This window comes from Heterocephalus glaber, unplaced genomic scaffold, assembly GCF_053883595.1.
Source record: "Heterocephalus glaber isolate CG9 unplaced genomic scaffold, H.glaber_assembly_v1.0 deba00001537, whole genome shotgun sequence".
Classification (NCBI taxonomy): domain Eukaryota; kingdom Metazoa; phylum Chordata; class Mammalia; order Rodentia; family Bathyergidae; genus Heterocephalus; species Heterocephalus glaber.
In genome coordinates this window covers 5,404,195-5,422,161 of record NW_028258332.1, presented here as the reverse complement: position 1 = coordinate 5,422,161, position 17,967 = coordinate 5,404,195, and the positions used below count along the sequence as shown (strand labels likewise).

The following is a 17,967-nucleotide window of genomic DNA, read 5'->3' as shown; positions in this document are numbered from 1 at the left end:
TCACTTGGAAATCCCCAACAGGAAAAGAAAAGTTTCTATCCCAAACCAGTCGTTCTGGGTTAAATAGTACCCCCAAAAGACAGTCCCAAGCCCCAGCCCCCGATATCTGTTTACATGGACTTGATAAGGCCAAGGTTCTTGAGATGCCCTCCTTGTGGATTTAGGGTTGGTCCTAACTCTAATGATGGGCGGGCGTCCTTATTGGAGGAAGAAGAGGCAGATTTGACACTGAGACCCAGGGTGGACTGTGCAGACACCGCAGGGGTCAGGAGGAAGCCAGTGGCTGGGTGACTGGGGCGGTGACAAGTGGGGAAGAGTGGAGCTGAAGGAGGCCGTGTCTGCCCCAGCACGAGCTGCAGCAGTGTCCAGGCTCCCCAGCTGCAGCTGCAGCTGCAGCCTCACCCTGTGAGCTCCCTCCATGGCTGCCACCCACCTCTCAGCTTCAGTCCCAGGCCACTCTGCATGGTTTCCGTGGCCCAGGCCCCATGCAGAGGCACAGACACAGTCTGCTCTGCCTCTGGCTCTGGGCACGGGGAGGGAGCAGGCCGACCTGGGAGAACCCTCAGCACCACCCCTCACCTCATTCTGAAACCCTGGGGTGGGAAGGCTTTACACCCCTATGCAGCCCGACAGAAGGGCCCCGGGCTGGGCTGCAGGACGGGTTCTGCTTCTCCTTGGATTCCGAACTCCTCCTCTCAGGTTGTGAAGACATCCCCTGCTTTCCACGGTCAATGCCCCTCCCTGCACCCCAGGCCCCCCACGGGGCAGGCTGTCCTCAAACTGGTGGAACCCAGGCTTCTTCCTTTCTCAGAGGAGGCCTGCTTGGCTGCATTTCAACCACAGACCTGACTTCAGTGTCGCAGCAGGGCTGCAGGCTTTGCACAAGAGATGTGTGATATTTCCCTCAAGGTTACTTAGCTACCTAGAGTGACATTTAGTGCACTAATTTGCTCAGAAAGTAAACACATTTCTTCCATTTCAAAAAATGGTTATGGGGTACAGGGGGCCTCTAGGACAAAGACAATGGACATAAGTTCCACCATTTAATAAACCAGTCAGGAAACAGAATACACTAACCAGGAGGTCACTAGTGCTATGGTGCTAGAAAGCCTTATTTCAAATGAGGGCAGGCATTTGTAAGATTCGTGTGATTAGGGAAGGCTTTGCAGAGGCACTGTATCACAGAGGGCAAAGGTCACTTTGGGCAGAAGATGTGGCACCGGAACAAACCACTTGGTTCATAGCCCTAGGCGAAGGGCCAGCCTGCTGGGCCACCCTGGCTTTCCCGAGGTGCCTTGCATAGACCGAGTAATTCCTAGACAGCTGCTGCAGCGATCATGAAGGATGCCTACTCCCTTAGGGAGGCATATCTTTCCAGGCTCTACATGCACCCATTACTCTCGCTATTTTAATGACAAGAAGGAGCAGCCGCCTGCAAGACTAGAATCAGTGCAGCTGGGCTACATCAGGGCCCGACTACAAGAATTCTTTTGATTATTTACCGTAGTAAATCACTCAGAGGGTAACGGCCCCATTGTCAGTGGCTGTTCTCAACCAGTTTACGTAGTGCCACTGACTGACAGTCACCTTAGTGACTGATAAAAAAAGTCGGGAGAATTGCATTTGATTCTAGGTGCACAGAACGTGCTGCGGTGGAGTGGTGGCAGGCTCCCAGCAGGAGAGGCTGTGGGAAGCCATGACTCGGAAAACAGGCGACCCACACAGAGGGCTCTGTCCAAGGGGCCATGGCCGGGTGTTCCCCACGGCAGCCTGACTGTCCTTCCATCTAAACTCGGGGCTTCCCGAGGGGGCACGGCCTGTTCTGGAGTGAGGGCGGTGAGCTGCTGAGGAGGGAGAAATAAGCAGATAAATAAGCAAGTGGTAGGAGAAACCAGGAAAGTAATGAGAGCAAAAAGCATGAGGTAAGTTGTCAGATCCGTAAGCCAAAGGATGCAGAAGGGAGCAATGCTAAGGACAGGGCGGGGAGTATGCAGGGGCTGGCGTGGGAAGGGAGGGGTCTTATGAAGCTTTGCACCTGATCAGACAGCTTGGCTAGGGCTGCTGCACCTTTGGCTCCTAAGGAGGGTCGCAGCTCACACTGCCTGGGTGGAGAGGAGGGGACAGCCCCAGAGGCAAGAGAGCCACCCACAGAAATGCCCTCTGCTTGATTGTTCAATCGCTAACAGCTCCTGAGCAGGGAGAACTGGAGCCAGATCCAAACTCATGAGTCTGCCTCTCAGGTGTGTATGGCAGATTAATATAACTCGGATTTAATACAACTGGTTCAGAGTGTGTATGGAGTTTAATATGCATGGCTTGAGTTGGTTATTTCAAAATAAATGTTTTGCACTGCCCATATCACAGGACTTAAAACAGATGTTGGTTGAGGCATCTGGCTGCCTAGCTATAGATGAGTTTTGTAATCTATGAGTGAGCAACCTTGCAGAAGAAAAGAATAACCCTTAAAATCCTGCATGCAGTCTCTGCTGGGAGACCCGGAGAAGGGGCATGGCCCATGGAAAGAAGATGTTTCACATATACATTTTTAACAGAGGACCGTATCTGTAGAAATGGTTGCAAAGGGAAGCAAAAGTATCATGTCCATTTCCAAGCCAAAAAAGCATGTCGTCCATTCTGAAATGCACCGAAAATCCCAGTCAAGGGTTATTTTCTCAGATCATGCCAGCTGTTGGGAAACTGTGGGAGACACTTCTGTACGCCCAGGACACCTATGAATTTTGCTGTAGTTTTAACAGGAAATTAGTTGATCCATATCTCTGGCATTCACAGTTTGCCTCTTGTGGGGAAAAGGACTTCTTTCCTCCCTATCTAACCTAGGCTTCTTGCAACCGACTTTTCTCTTAAGTGATAAGGTGATTTTGACTCTTAAGCATTTGTTTGCACAAAAGTGACTACACCGCCCACCTACCAATACCAGCACCTCAGAGATACGAAAGCAGACTTCTTACCTGCCTACCCAGGACAAGCAGTGTGATGAAGAATATAGAGAGGGACACGGAGCCCATGGTCTTCAGGTCTTTCCAAATGCCTGGCCTATTAAAAAAGACAAAAACCCACCAACAGACAGACAGACAGACAACATGCATAGGACTTAGAATTCAAGTTCTGACAAACTTTAGAATCCCTAGTGCATATCTAGGTTCCACCCCGTCACACACACATTTCAAATACATCTTTAAACCCAGCTTGTATCAAAACAAAACCAAAAAAATAAATCTTGATGTTTGAGATTGTAATAGAAGACTTCGAAGGTAGGCCAAACTTCCTATTATATATATTAAACTCTGACCAATACAAAAGGTCTGGTAGAGGATCAATGCCATTTGGTTTATTCTTTTATCAATATATACAGTCTGGCACACACGAAGATCCTTGTGAACAGCACTAGTGATTTCTAGTGTGAACTGCAGGATTGTAAGGGAAGGCGATGGGGCTAGGAGCCAGAGAAAGGGATAAGAAAAGGTACATTAGCAAATTTCACTGGCAGAAGGAAAGACCCAAGTACATGGGAAAAGCAGGATGAGGAAACACAATTGCTTTGTCTCAGAGGCCGAGGGGCTTGGGATGGCGAGAATTCTGCAGAGCGGTGGTGGTTGCACTGGGCCCCTCCCTCCCTCCCATACCTGCTGTGGCTGGAAGGGGCTGAGCTCCACCTGCGGCCTTTCTCACTGAGGATAACCCCAGTGCAGTTATCCTGTTCACAAAAACCGGTCTTAGTACAAAACTGAGCTGTTTTTCTCTGAGCCCATGGCGGCTGTGTCTAACGACACAGTTGACGTGACGGAGAGGAGCAAATGTATGAAAACAATGCTGACTTCAGGGAGTTTTAAACTCACTTTTGTCTACGTTGACTACTCGACCACTATGCAGCACAACACATCCAGTGTCCCGAGACGCTGGTGCAGGCTGAGCTTTTCGGTTTCCTCTGACCAACAGCAATTCCGAGGGACCAGGGGGAGAAGCTAGGACTTCCCCTTCGTCCTCCACCGCCCTGTAAGCCCCTAAGAGTCCAACACCAGGCCCAGATGGTGCTGTAGCGCCATGAGTGTAAGAAATCAGAATTCAGCAAACTTTTGCTCCCCCTGGTAAGCGGCCAGTGCCCCAGATGTACAAAGCCAGAGACAGGGAGGGCTCTCTTACGGAATTCAGGACCTGGTGGGTTTCGTTTGGATATGAGAACACTCTGCTCCACCTGTCTTTCAGATCTTGCACCTTACTTACAGTAGTGCCAGCGGCGATGGAGATATGAAGGAGGAATTGAGATGGGGGAAGCTGTCCTTGCTAGTCTGGGGAGATGAGAAAATCTCAACCTAAATGGACCTCAGAAATAGCAGGGCACAAGCAGCCTGCAGAACAGTTCTGTGCTGAGACACAGTGCCTTTTCTGCAATTCTCTGTGCACTGGAAAGGACTCCATTTGGCTTTCTTAGATTTTCATTAGACTTCTCAAATACTACTTTCATTTAGTTAGCAGAGAACTGCCAATGCACACAGCAGGCCCGTCTCCCATCAGGGCTGCCTCTGTGTCTGTGTGCATGGGGGAGAGGTGAGCAGGAGGTGGATGGGAGAGTGGAGGAGAATCTGCATAGACAGCCTGAGCACCGGAGTCTGAGTACGAATCACTACATTAGTTCCCGGGCGGCTGTACCAAGGTAAAACAAGCAGAGCGCCCTCAGGGCCACACTGCTTCTGAAGTCCCCGGGACTCCCCCTCAACATGTCCTAACTTCCAGGAATATCCGGTGTCCCTTGGTGGCTTGCTGAGAATGCCTGGTGTGGTCCTTTGGCTTGTTGCTGTATCATCCAGTTTCTGCCTGCGTCACCGTGTGGATCCTCTGTGCGCCTCAGTCTTCACAGGGCTGTGTTCTTCCAAGGCCTCCGCCATGCTGGACCAGGGCCCGCCTTTCCCCACCATGACCTCACCTTAACTAACCATATAGCTCCTGCAACTATTTTATTTCCCAATCAGGTAATGTTTGGGGGAACTGGGGGTTAAAACTTCATCATATCATCTTTTGGGGGACACAATTCAACCGACTGGCTGGGTGCGCCATTCCTATAAAAAGCTGGAGGAGGGTGTGGTGTGTCACACCACACATGCGTGTGCAACACACACAGAGAGGTGTAGTGCCAAATCCACTTTGCACCCTCATGTTAGGAAGAAGCCGTCACTGCTTTAGGAAGTGGGAAAGATCCAGCTAACATAACAGCTAAGATATATCAGAGAAAGTTTCTAACAGTAAGATTTCTAACATAACAACAGTAGACAAAATGTCACCAAATGTGCCTTCTTTCTATCTAAAAATTAGACTCTGGAGACTTAGACCGCTAAACATGCCCATGGCCACAGATTAATTTGCAGTTCACCATCTGCCTGCGGCTGTCCTTGGAGCAATCATTCTGACCCTCAACTTTCAGGACTCTAGAAGAGAAAAATATGCTAAGAAACAGGGTGAGAGAGGTGGAGGAACTGCTTGGTGAACCAGTCCCCCACCTAAGGGCCAACAGTTCAGGCAAGGTAAAGAGGACATTTCATCATTCTCAGGAGAGCAGACAGGCTGCACTCAGAAACACAAACAGAAACTGACTTCAAATGGTGGCAGTTTCCCAGGTAAAATGAACTTTTACTAAAAAAGTGTACGCAAAGAAATCTAGCTTCCATCGTGTTGTGAACAACAGACTAGCTGAAGTGAAGCAGATCTTCTCGGGCCCTCAACTCATGGAGGAGAGTCCGCAGAGCTGGAGTTCTCGCCAGCTGCTCGCTCAGAGCATCTATCTTCCAGCTTTCTCGGTCATCCGTTTGCTGCACCGTTAAGTTGGGAACACCTGGCTTTGCAGCAATCCTCAGGAGTCTTTGATGTCAAATGACACAGAAAGCAAAAGTTTTGTCCAACTTGACGATGTCAGAAGTAAGAGTCTGCTCATTGCACTTACTCTGCACTGGCTGTGGACGAGATTACTGACTACAGTAGACAACAAAACACGCAGCAAGCCAATGCGGGTGCCAAACAGGATAAGGCCAAATAAAGCTAGAAAATAAAGACAGGCCTGCACCCTCTCAGTATAACTTCCTCTGAGTATCTCCTCTGCAGCAGCAGGCTACTGCTGACATGCACTGGCAAAGACTCTGAGATGTCCTCTCTCGTTTCAGCAGTCGCATGTGGGCCGCTTGGGTCCCCTCTTGGAGCCGCCCACCCCACCTGAGTCACCCAGGCAGTGGCTAGTGATGATGCAGGAGAAGGTCCGGTCAGCCAGGGTTCCCACACTCTAAATCAAGGGTGCCCAGAATGAATGCATGGACAACAGCTGTGCTGGTTTGGAAATTGCCCATCTCCCCTCAGGGGTTTCTAGGTGCTCCTTCCTTCCTGGTTGGACACAGAGTCACCAAATCCCCATGCAAACTTCCAGAGAAGGCAGCCTGGTGCCATCCAGGGACAGATGGCTCAAAGCCTCATGCTTTGTCAGTGTTAGTCATAAATGCCAAGTAAAACATCCCGGGGCTGTGAACAGGCTGATGTAACAAGGAACAGGCTAAGGCCAAGGAAAGGGCCCGGGAGGCAGCTGCAGGTCAGGAGGGGTAACACAGCGGGCTGGAGAGCCAGCGTTGGCCATTGGTTTTGCAGATGACGTTGCCTCCCGATGAATGTGGCTGCGGGTCATTCTGTGGAGAAGGGAGTTTTAACGTGCAGTGACGCCATGGAGCTGGGCACAGGGTGAGCATCCCAGCTGGGAGAGGAGGGGTACAAGCATGTGCTCTATAGAGACCATGAGCAAAGGCCTTGGCCAGTCCCACTCCCCACCTATAGGTCAACTGAAACAAGACAAAGCAAGCCCCCAAATCAAAAGTCTTCCTTCAAGCAAGCCCGAGATGGTACAGGTAACCACAAGGCACTACTTCAGGTTAGCTAAGAAGTACGTTAGCAAGGGCTGCTTCCTATTCAGAGGAACTGGGCAGTCCTGGTGGACGTGCTTTCTTGCAGAGTTAGGCTGCTGGGATTTCCTCCCTCCCTGCTTCTCTGACGTGTGCACCACACATGGAGAAACGTGTGTACACAATGACACAGGGCACAGGGTGGCTGAGGAGCGCTCCTGGGAGTTCCACAGGGTGTGATCAAGATATGTGGTGAACGTTTAAACTAAAAAATTTAGAGTAAAACACATTTCCCTGAATCCCACTCAAAGCAATCGCCCTTGCTTTCATCATTCCTGCCACTTTCTGCAGGAGTTCTGGAAGTCTTCTTTTACAGAGTGTCTTTACAAGGGCATGATGGAAAATACAGTCAGTGCTGCTACTAAGTAGCTTACCACAGAAAGTTAGACTTGTGAAGATGTGATGCTGTGTCCCCAGCCACCTTTCTCACCAGATCTGGCACCATGTCACTCCTGGCTGCTCCCCCAAGTCACAGTGACCGTGAAAGGTAAATGTTGTGAGTCCATTCAGTACATCAAGGCAGCCATGACAGCAAAACTAAAGACACTTAGAAAAGGGGACTTTCAGAACTGCTTTAGAAAGAGGCAAGAACCATGGGATAAGTGTGTTTGAAGTGAAGGAAAGTAGTCTGAGGGGGACTGATGGCAATGTGTGTTATACTGTAATCAATTTGAAAGGTAAACATTTGCCCTAAGTTTCGATCACACCTTCCTAAGCCAGCCCATGCAGGCACAGGTGCAGGAAGTGGCAGAACCTTCTGGGGGAGACTGGGGAGTGGGAGACAACTGCACCCACATCTTTACAGAGAGGCTGGCTTCAGGGTAGGAGTAAGGCTGCCCACTGAGGCTTCCTGTGTCAGCCCTGGCTCGGCTGCAGGTCACTACAGAGCCAGGCCAAGAGAGCAAGCACACAAGGCAGGAATAAAACAAAAGTGCTCTGAAAGTTAAAGCCCTCTTTTCCTCCTCTGAGTAAACTGCTCTCCTGCCTCTGGGGTTCTGCCCAGGAATCGTGTGGCTCTTAGTGGGCCTTGCTCGGGTCCTGGGAGTAACTTCCCTGCTTCTAAACCTTGCTAATCTAATCTGTGCTTTTGCTTTGGATGTGTAACATATTCCATCACTTTAAATTTAATAAAGGGGAATTTAATAGCGTCATCAGCTGTGTGTGAAAATCGGTGATGCTACATTTCTTCAGGAATGTGAGACAGGCTTTCTGGATACAGTGCCTTTTGGTTGGTGATTTTAAGAATTTATAGGAAAATTAACTTCTGATTACATTCTCATCTTGGCTCTGGAATCATAAAATTTCCTTAATACAATTATGCATTTTTGCAACTCCAGTGCCTTAAGCTTGATTAAGATGATCAGAGATTCCTAGTGTGGAGGATGAGGAAAACTAAGTTAGGCGGAGAGAAGGTGCTGTAATTGTATTTCTGAAAGTACTCATGTTGGTAAGAAATGTTCACAGTGATACAATGAGGTGACTACCTTTTGGACACCAGAGAAGTAAGCAGCATGTATCCTAAACATGACCTATTTTTCTGAAGCAACAATTCTATGCAAGTATTTAAGGCATTCATTATTTTATGTCCAAAGAAACAGGGAAATAACACAGAAGAGAATGCAAAGCAGTCATAGAAAATGCTTTCATGCCTGGGGAGGTCCATAAATAAATTTGATATAAAGTGTTTTGCTATTGAAATGCAAAATGGAGGTTAGCGCAATGATTAAAATGATTTTTTTGAAGCAAGGAATAAAATATTCATTATAAGCTCATGAGACTACTCTGATAAGGGGAAGCTTTCATAAATCTGAGTGGACTTTACAGATCCTCCTTGCTGGATCTTGACCTAAGGCTGGGAGAGTTGATGCAATCTTATCCTTCTTGGAATCAAGTTCTTCATATAACAAAGAATTTCTAGGGTCTACAGCTTCCTCACCCCATTACAGTATTTTAGGAAATCTCTACTAAGAAACAGCATGAACACTTGTGAGTATAACTACTCATTTTCCCCAGTGCTTTTGTTCTGAACTGAGAGCTATTTTTAGTTCCTGGGGACATTTGTGAGTAGGGGTGAAGGGACTATGATTAGGGGTGAAAGGACTGTGATTAGCATCCAGTAGGTGGGCAGAGGCCAGGGTGCCAAGAAACACCCTGCAATGCAGAGGACCACCTTACTACAGGGAATTACTCCACCCAAACTGTCAATGGGGGCTGAGAACCCTGGGTTGCTCCTATCAGTGTAGTCCAGATTGCAACACAAATTTCCTCTCTGAACCACTTCATATCTTTTAAGTATATTTGATGACACATATGCTAAGTCATAATCAAAACACTCATCATCTTCCTGAGGCATCATTTTAAAGACACTCTCACCCTGACTACCAGTGACAATGGCACTGCTAATCTGCACTCAGGCCCCACTCTGTTAGCAACATCCCATGGAAGAACTAAAATCAGGAGAAGGGGAAGCAGCTTACCTTTCAAACAGGACCTGGCTGTAGTCATCCAGGATGTGGGCGTGGGTGTGCAGCAGGATGGTATTGTAGCCCACCAAGGCCACCATCATGATCAGCATTTTCAGCTCATAATTCACCCTCAGGAACACGGAGCAGGAGATCAGCCCCAGAATGCAGCTGTATATGAAGTACTGGGACAGGGACATATGACAGACACTTAGGCTTTCTCCGGAGAAATGGTGACACCACTGAATTGAGGACCACCATCAAGTTCATGGGGTCAGTTTTATAAATTGACAGTGAAAGCAGATGCCTGCTCCTTTCCTCTGGTCCAGTGGTAAATGGCCAAGTACACTGGATTCATGAGAATTATTTACTCCATGGCTTTCTAGCCCAGCCTGGCATGCTAAACGAAAATAAGTGTGTACATTGCCAAATACATTACAGAGACAAAATTTTCAAAGAAGCCTACATTGAAGACATGATCATAAACAAATGTCATTTATATCTTGAAAATGAAAATAGTATAAACCCTTATACATTGATGAATTAAAAATTATAGTACATGGAATCCTTTTTGGCCATTCAATTATTTAATTCATTATCAGGATATAAATCATTGCAGATAACTCTGTTCAAAGTGTAAGAAAGGCCAGACACTTAATATTATGGCTTGTGTCTAGATGTTCCCCCAAAGTCTCATTCAATCATAGGTGGGGCTTTTCAGAGGTGGCTAGATCTAGAGTGTGTTATGCTGGGATCAAGGGTGTGTGATTACTAAATTAGTCCACTGATTGGCTTGGCATAGTTCTGGGTGTGGATAATGGGAAGGCCCACCTTTGGTGTGAGTGCTACCTTCCCAAGGGTGTGTAGTTTGGATAAATAATAAGGGACAGAAAAAGGGCTACTGTGGTCATCGCTTGCTGCTTCTTCACTATTTTGCTGCTTTGCTGCCTTCTGCCTGCCATGAACTCTTTCCCTTCTACGAAGCCTCTCTGTCATGCCACTCGCCATTGGAGCCAGCCAACTATGAACAAAAACCTCTAAAAACTGTGAGCAGAAATAAACCTCTCTTCCTTTACCTTTGGGTATTGGCATTTTGTCTTAGCACCAAGAAAACTAAGACATTTGCTAAAAGAAAAATCTATTATTACAGCTAATGAACTTAAAAAAGATTGGTAGAGAACCTTGAAAGTTTGCATATCAAAATACATATATAGGACTCCCAACAACGGCCAGTAAACTGAACACTGAGGAAGAAATTGAGCAGGAATAATCTGTGCCTCTTTCAGATGCTTTTTCAGAAAATGAGAGGAGGAGGATTAAATCATTTTTCTTTCCACAAAAAATTCATGAAAAACAGAAACTCTTAAGGAGTAACTAATTTAACACTGTTTCAGTAAAAAGACTGATGTGTTAGGAAATTTAGAAATTCCAATCAAGGCGCTCTGTACCATTGGTCCCAAGGAGTCTGTGAACAAGAACTCTGTGAGGCCTGAACCCCTGGGGATGCAGGACCAGGAGACTATCCCCAGCATCACAGTGTTGGTGGAGGATATGTAAAATCTATAAGCAAGAACCCGGAAGCTCAGGGACATATCCCTGGATACTGCATGACAGGGCCCAAACTAGAAGTGTATCACATCTGAGAGAATGCAGACATGTACTGCTGGCGACAGCATCAAAATGATGTCATGAGTTTGCAGATGTATGTTCAGCGGTGCCAATGGACTGGGACTTCCAGCCACAGCTAATGTTTATAAACTCAGGATCTACTCAGGGATTGACACGGAAACAGAAACGTCAAACGTGGAATCAAAGACCCTATGTTGGGTAGGTTGCTGAAGGCACACAGGAAAACAACAAAAGCAATGATGAGTGTGTTCTTACCGGGAGGAAAAATAAACTTTGTGCACGCAGAATCGCTGCCTGGTTAGGTGAGGCAGAAAAATTTGTGTTTGATGCATTGGCAGTTGGAAGGACGGTCTCCTCGGAGTCACTCAAGAAAAACTGCAAAGAGAAATGATCTTTTAAGTGAATTTATGCAAATTAGACAAAAATAGATAGCAGGAGGGAACTGCACCTAGGAATGGCTGTGTTGCCCATGTGTAGTTAGCAGGGTTGTTGCTGTGGACAGTTGGTTTCTCTAACCTTCAAATGCTTATAGCTTTCATTTTTTCCTTTTTAAAGTTCTGGTAACTGGTATTCCATAAGTAAATAACTATTCTACGGTTCACATTCAATAGAAAGTTCTATATCTTCAATTCCAAAGAAAATGGAAGGATGCCTATTAAATATTTAAAATGCACAGGGCCGGGGATTTAGCTCACTGGTTCTGCCACCTGGCTCAAAGTGCAAGGATACCAGCTCGATCCCTAGTACTCACAAGAAAAAAAAATGCTCAGCACAGGGAAGAGGGGCTGATTAGCTGATGTCACCACATACACAGAAATTCAACTTTCCACCACAAAATCAGTGCCTTTAGAACACTTTCCTGCAGTATTTTTGTTTTCTCGGTCCAAACAGTAGAGTCAAGAGAGTTCTATGCATTTTTGATCTTAAGAAAGGAAATTAATTTCATGGGCAAAAAGCAATCACTGACAGCAGCATTTGTATCTATTATTTGTGAGTGTTTGGCAGTTCAGATCACGAAGGATTACAAATCTGAGAGGATGGGATGTTCTCAGGACTGTTGGAAAGGTGATTATAATTAAAAACTAAAAAGTAATCTAGAAAGATAAGGTTGATTAGCTATTTTCTATTTTTAAAATTTTTTATTAGTACCCATTGTTTCCTTTCATTCTTTCTTTTCTCCAACCCCCTCCTTACTTCCTCTTTCGAATGTGATCATAATGTATACCTAAAATGCACCAATAAGTTTAATAAAAGAAAATTTGTGAGTACATGTTTGTAGTACATAAGGGTTACACTCAACGTGGCGAGTCGGACATGCACAAAACACATCTTAATTCTTTTTCCTTCCCCTGCCCCTCTCTCCACCTCTTGGTGGACCCCCTTCCCATTTGCAAAATAGGTAACAGCAAGCAGGGGGACAGAAATTAGTGCTTAGGTAATGGTCACTGGCATCATCAGCGTCCAACAGCTGGCGAGGCAGGAAACAGCCTCATGCGTTCCCCTTCCTGTCTCTCCTGCAGAGAAGCTGTGGTACCTAAGGCTTAAATCACCAAGGACCGCTGCGCAGTGATAGAGCTGAAAGTCAGAGCAACGTTCTGGAAAGGCTAACCAGGAAATCATAACTTGTGCCAGGTTCCTTTTACTGAGAGAAATTAGTCTCCTTTATAAGTCCACGTTGTGTTTTCTGCCTTCAGCTAAACATTCATATTCAATATTTTAAAAGTAAAAATTTCCTGTATGTTTCAATAATCACTTCTATTTGTGTCTACTCATGTATTTCTAATTCTTTTGATGGCACAGTTCTTGTCAAATGCCTGAATTAATTTACTCAGGTGGACAGGAAGATATTTATTTAGGATTTTTGGGGGAGATGGCTTTCATAGTTCAAGAATGACACCAGATGCAGTGTTTCTACCATTTATGTCATTTGATAAAACATAGAAAAATGCTGATTTAAAAATCAAAGAAATTCAGATTTCTTTATTAAATGCTAAATTATTTATAACAAATGAACAACTTTGCACTGAACCAAAAAATGTGCTAATTCTTTGGGAAAATTATTATCAGGGGAAAAACAAATGAGTTGCTTAATAAATACTGAGTTCCAAAATGTTACAAATTTAGATTTGACAGATCCAAAATTCAGCAGACACTACTTGGCTTGGTGGGTTCCTACTAAGGTTAGTTTTAGGCATCCAGGATCTTAAAATAACTAACAAAAAGTTTCTTGGTTATATGACCACACAGACTAGAAACTCAATCAGTTAAGAAGAAGCATCAAGTTCTTGCTTGTGAAAACTCTGTGTTCCCAAGAATGCTACACAATACACATGATGCAGTCACTTTGAAAGACACAGAAACCTCCAATCCAAGAACACAAGAATGCCCCCATAGGTCCATCTAGAAATACTAGAAAGTATTCATTAAATGTCTGCAAATCAACAAACTCTTCTAATTCTTTGTCCTTCTTTCTTTCAAGTAAAATGGCTGCAACTTTTTCCACAGAATCAATTCCAAGAATTACATTTTTAAATAAAACTCTTTGTTGGAATAATTTTATTTGACTAAATCTTTGGTTATAATTAGAAAAATGATATTGTCATCCTAACAAGATATCCTCATAAAGTGCTAAAGAATATCACACCTATTTAGCTTTACTTCCAAATTTTACAGTTCCCAGAAAACTTGAAATACATGAATTTCAAATTATGAACATGTGGTTCCTTATGGTGTCTTATGCCTGATGACATTATTGTGTTTGGCATTTGGTTGGAATTAGAAGTACAGAGAGATTCCTAGTTAATGAAGGCTAACTCTTTGTGGGGATCACACATTTATATATGATTAATTTATAGTAAATCTTTTGGAAGTTTCTCAAAATTAGTTGCAAGATGATGTGGGTAGTTACATGGTGACATGGTCAAAGTGTCAGAAAAACAATGGTAGGGCTGTCCAGGTTCTCAGACACGATTCTAACAGTTGCCCACAAACTAAACTGGAGACAAAACACAAGGTCATTTGCAATCTGATACCAAGAAAGCCTATATTTGAAAAAAAAAATGGAAGATTAATTGTTTTTCTTCATTTTCTCAGTGAGGTATTTGGTATCACACAGGTGAACATCAAATGATTAAAATACCTTGGAAAAATCTCACAATTCATTTGACATGGAACTGACCTAGACACTGTGTCTTTCAGGATCAGTGTGTAATGGGATTTTAAAAGCCAGTCCTCTGATCACATGGTTCTGCTAGCCGTAGCTCCGGTACAGGCTGTTAAAATGTAGACCTGGAAAAAAATCCTAGTGACTTAAAGCCACGTGGGTCTTCCACGGGGACCTCCAGAGCAGAGGAAGGTCACAGGCACTTCCAGCAGCTACAGATGTTTCAACCCAGGCCTCCCTCTGAGCTAATTAAGACAACAGGAGGTGATGGGAGAGAAACAGGCTATAAGGGCTGCCCACTGCTGGCTGGAAAAATGTATGGTAAACTGAGGCCTGCCTAGTGCAGCAAAGAGAATGAGTACCCCAAGGTCAGTATGCTATGTGGGATCAGGCAGACCCCTAAGGACAGTCACTGCGGAGATCATCCATAAAGGTACCTGGAATGAGGAAACGGGCCAGGTGCGGGGCCAGGGGGTTGGGGACATCAGGGAGCCAGTATTTCATGGGTGTGGAGTTTGTGTCTGAACCGATGAACGAGTTCTAGAGATAGATAGTGGTGACTGCTTAACGCTGCTGAATTGTACTCGTAGAAGTAGTTAAATGATACATTTTATGCTATATGTTATGAAAGTAAACATTGAGAACAAAAAAGAAAATGAAAGCATCCTTGTTTTAATCCCTAAGAGAAAACACAGGGGTGATGTATGAGGACTCGAATGAGACTATGACTCTAAAAAAAAGTTTTCTTTCCAGAAGTTTAGTTCTCTTCTCAGTGACAAGGAAGCAGGTGCACAAACCCCTCCCCGCAAACGCAAGGCAGTGCTGCTGCCATGGAGACTCGAACCCCGGGCCTGGACAGCCTCGCTGGGAGAGAGCCACGGTGAAGAAGTAGAAGTGCAACTCCGCGTGGGGCTGTGAGCCTGAAAAGTGAGTTCCCCCAGGAAACGCTCAGGAAAATGTAAGATTCGATACTGCATGCAACAGCACTGCGCCAGGACAGAGTGTGAGGTGGGGTCGGGTAAGGAGCCTCACGGTGGGTCGGTGCAGTAGCCTTGCGCGGGGGGGACACGGGGCTCTCACATCTGGATGCTGCCTGCCGCCCTGGCGAGGAGCAGGAGCCAAGACTGCCCGCCACGTGTCGGGCCCAGCAGCTCCAGGCATCTCCGCACGTCTCAGCTGTGATCAAAGGCCAGCCCCGCGGACAAGCCTTTCTGCTGCTATTAATACGACACTCTAAAAAGCGCTACAACTCCACGGAATCCCTTCTGTACCTAAAGTCGACTTTTATAATGTTTTATGGTTTACCTTTGACATAAACCCAAGGGGAGCACCTCCAGGGAAAACAGCCACTGATTTCACAACATTAGGTGTCGATGAAAAGGGATTTCTCGGGCCGGGGATTTAGCTCAGTGGTTTCGCCGCCTGCTGCGCAAGCGCAAGGACCCGAGTTCGATCCCCGGTACCAAAAAAAAAAAAGGGATTTCTCCTCCACTACGGGAGAAACAACTGTGAGCAGATGTGGTTTCCTCCCCTGCTCCTCGGAGGGACGGAAGGAGGGAAAGTGGTTCAGCTCATTCCTTGCTCCCACAAGGTTGCTCAGCAGAACTTACTTAGTTTCCTTCTCCAAGGTTGTCCTCTAGAAGCCTCTTGACCTCCCTTGGCAATGACGCCTTTCTTTGCAAGGACGGAAAACAACGCTGGAAGATGTATTTCTGGTCCTGAAGATGAATTTCCTCCCCAAGGGATCCTAGTTAGTGTGGATAAAGTCTCCGGCTAAATGCTCAGCCTGTCAAACATTTATAGATGGTGACTAAACTGGCTGTCGGTCTTTACTAATTATCACATGCGAAATATGGTTAGCTTGCAAGTCAGATGTTTCTCACTTATATTCTCTTATAAAAAATTAAGTGATAGATAAATCTTGGATAGATCCTTTATCTTGGTGATAAGGAAAACCAGATTTTATAAAAAGAAAGGAATTCTTTTTGAAAGAGTGAGTGCTTACCTACTTACTCACTGGTTACATATTCGTTAACCTGTTTAAGAATAAAGGGTTACTCCTTACATGAAAGCACTTCCCTAGGACATGTTGAAAAATAAGTAAAGAAAAAACTCCTCAAAAAGATAGCTTCCTGTGTACCCCAATGTTTTTTATTCATAATAGCCAGGATACAGAAACACTGCATGTGTTTACTGACTGATGAATGGATAAAAACACATGGTGTAGGTGCACATATGTCACTGTGGTATGATGCTTTTAATTTTTTGGGAAGATACCCAGCAGGGGAATAGCTGGGTCAAAGGTGACCGCTAGTCCTAGTTCTTTGAGGTATCTCCATACTGATTTCCACAGTGGTTGCACCAGTCTGCACTCCCACCAACAATGGAGAAGGGTTCCTTTCTCCCCACACCCCCGCCAGCATTTGTTATTGGATGATTTCTTGATAGCAGCCATTCTTTCTGGGGTGAGGTGGAATCTCAGTGTTTTTTTCATCTGCATCTCTCGAATGACCAGTGATGTTGAATATTTTTTCATATGTTTATTTGCTGCTTCTACTTCTTCATCTGAGAAATGTCTATTCATTTCAGATTCCCATTTTTGGATTGCATCTTTAAATTTGGGGGGTTCTGATTTTTTAAAGTTCTTTATATATTCTAGATAGTAGACCTTTATCTGAGGAACAGCTGGTAAAAGTTTTTTCCCACATTGTGGGTTGTCTCTTCACACTGTTGTTGCTGGTTTCTCTTGCTGTTCAGAAGCTTTTTAATAAGATGAGAACCCAGTTGTTGATTCTTTGTGCTAGTTTGAGTGTGACTGAAGTTTTGTTCATAAAGTCTTTTGCTACATCAATGCCTTCAAGAGTTCTACCTAGCCCATCCTCTAGCAAGGTTTATAGTGGCATAGTTTGTAATAGCTAAATCTTGAAAATAGACCAAATGTCCAGCAACCGGTTACTGGCTAAAGAAGATGTGTTTTTTTTGTTTGTTTGTTTTTTACAAAATGGAGTACTACTCCGCCATAAGGAATGAGAAACTAGAGACGTTTATAGCTAAATGGATGCACTTTGAGGCCATATTCTTTGGTGAAATAAATAGGACACACATGTGTAAATACCAGATTATTTCTCTGGTGTAAGAAAAATGAAAGTATACATGAGGACTAAAATGTGTAATAGATAATGTGAAATAGGAAGAATAGGTTCAAAGGGGAAGAGAAATTAGGGAGGGAGTGGGGGAAGGAAAGAAGGGAAAAATGAGAAAAGAAGGGAAAAATGGAAGCAAAGCTTTTGTAAATAGGGAGACATGGAAGAGTGGAAGGGAGGGAAGGGGAATGGGAGAAAACAAGAACCAATGTATTTTATGTACAGGCACAAATTCCCAATGATGAATGGGATCATAACGTACACCTCAAATGTACCAATAAATGCAATGAATTGAAAAACATATGTTATATAACACAATGAAATACTATTCAGCATTAACAGAAGAAGGAATCTTGTCTTTTGCAAAACTATGAATGAATCTGGAGGACATGATGCTATGTGAAATAAGCCAAGTACAGAAAGAAAATTACCACACGATCTCATTTGTAAACTGAATCTAAAAAAACTGGTGTCATAGAAGTGGACTACAGTGATCACCAATGCAAAGGGGAGAAGAAATGCAGAGCTGTAGGTCTAAGGGGGAAGTTACAGTTATGTAGGACGAATAAGTCTAGCGGTCTAACGTCTGGATGTAACAGCTAATAATACTGTATCATATA

General features: G+C 44.8%; 1 protein-coding gene across 2 annotated transcripts in view; it reads right to left on the bottom strand.

Annotated features, from left to right (window-relative positions):
• Adcy2 (adenylate cyclase 2) overlaps positions 1-17,967 on the bottom strand; it is a 405,544-nt gene that overhangs the window by 34,076 nt on the left and 353,501 nt on the right. For both annotated transcript variants that reach the window (XM_004845165.4, XM_021258598.2), the window contains 3 exons: positions 11,297-11,416; positions 9,428-9,597; positions 2,970-3,054 (listed from right to left, as the gene is read on the bottom strand). In XM_004845165.4, the coding sequence (XP_004845222.1) occupies positions 2,970-3,054; positions 9,428-9,597; positions 11,297-11,416 (375 nt within the window). The remainder of the gene's footprint in view (positions 1-2,969; positions 3,055-9,427; positions 9,598-11,296; positions 11,417-17,967) is intronic.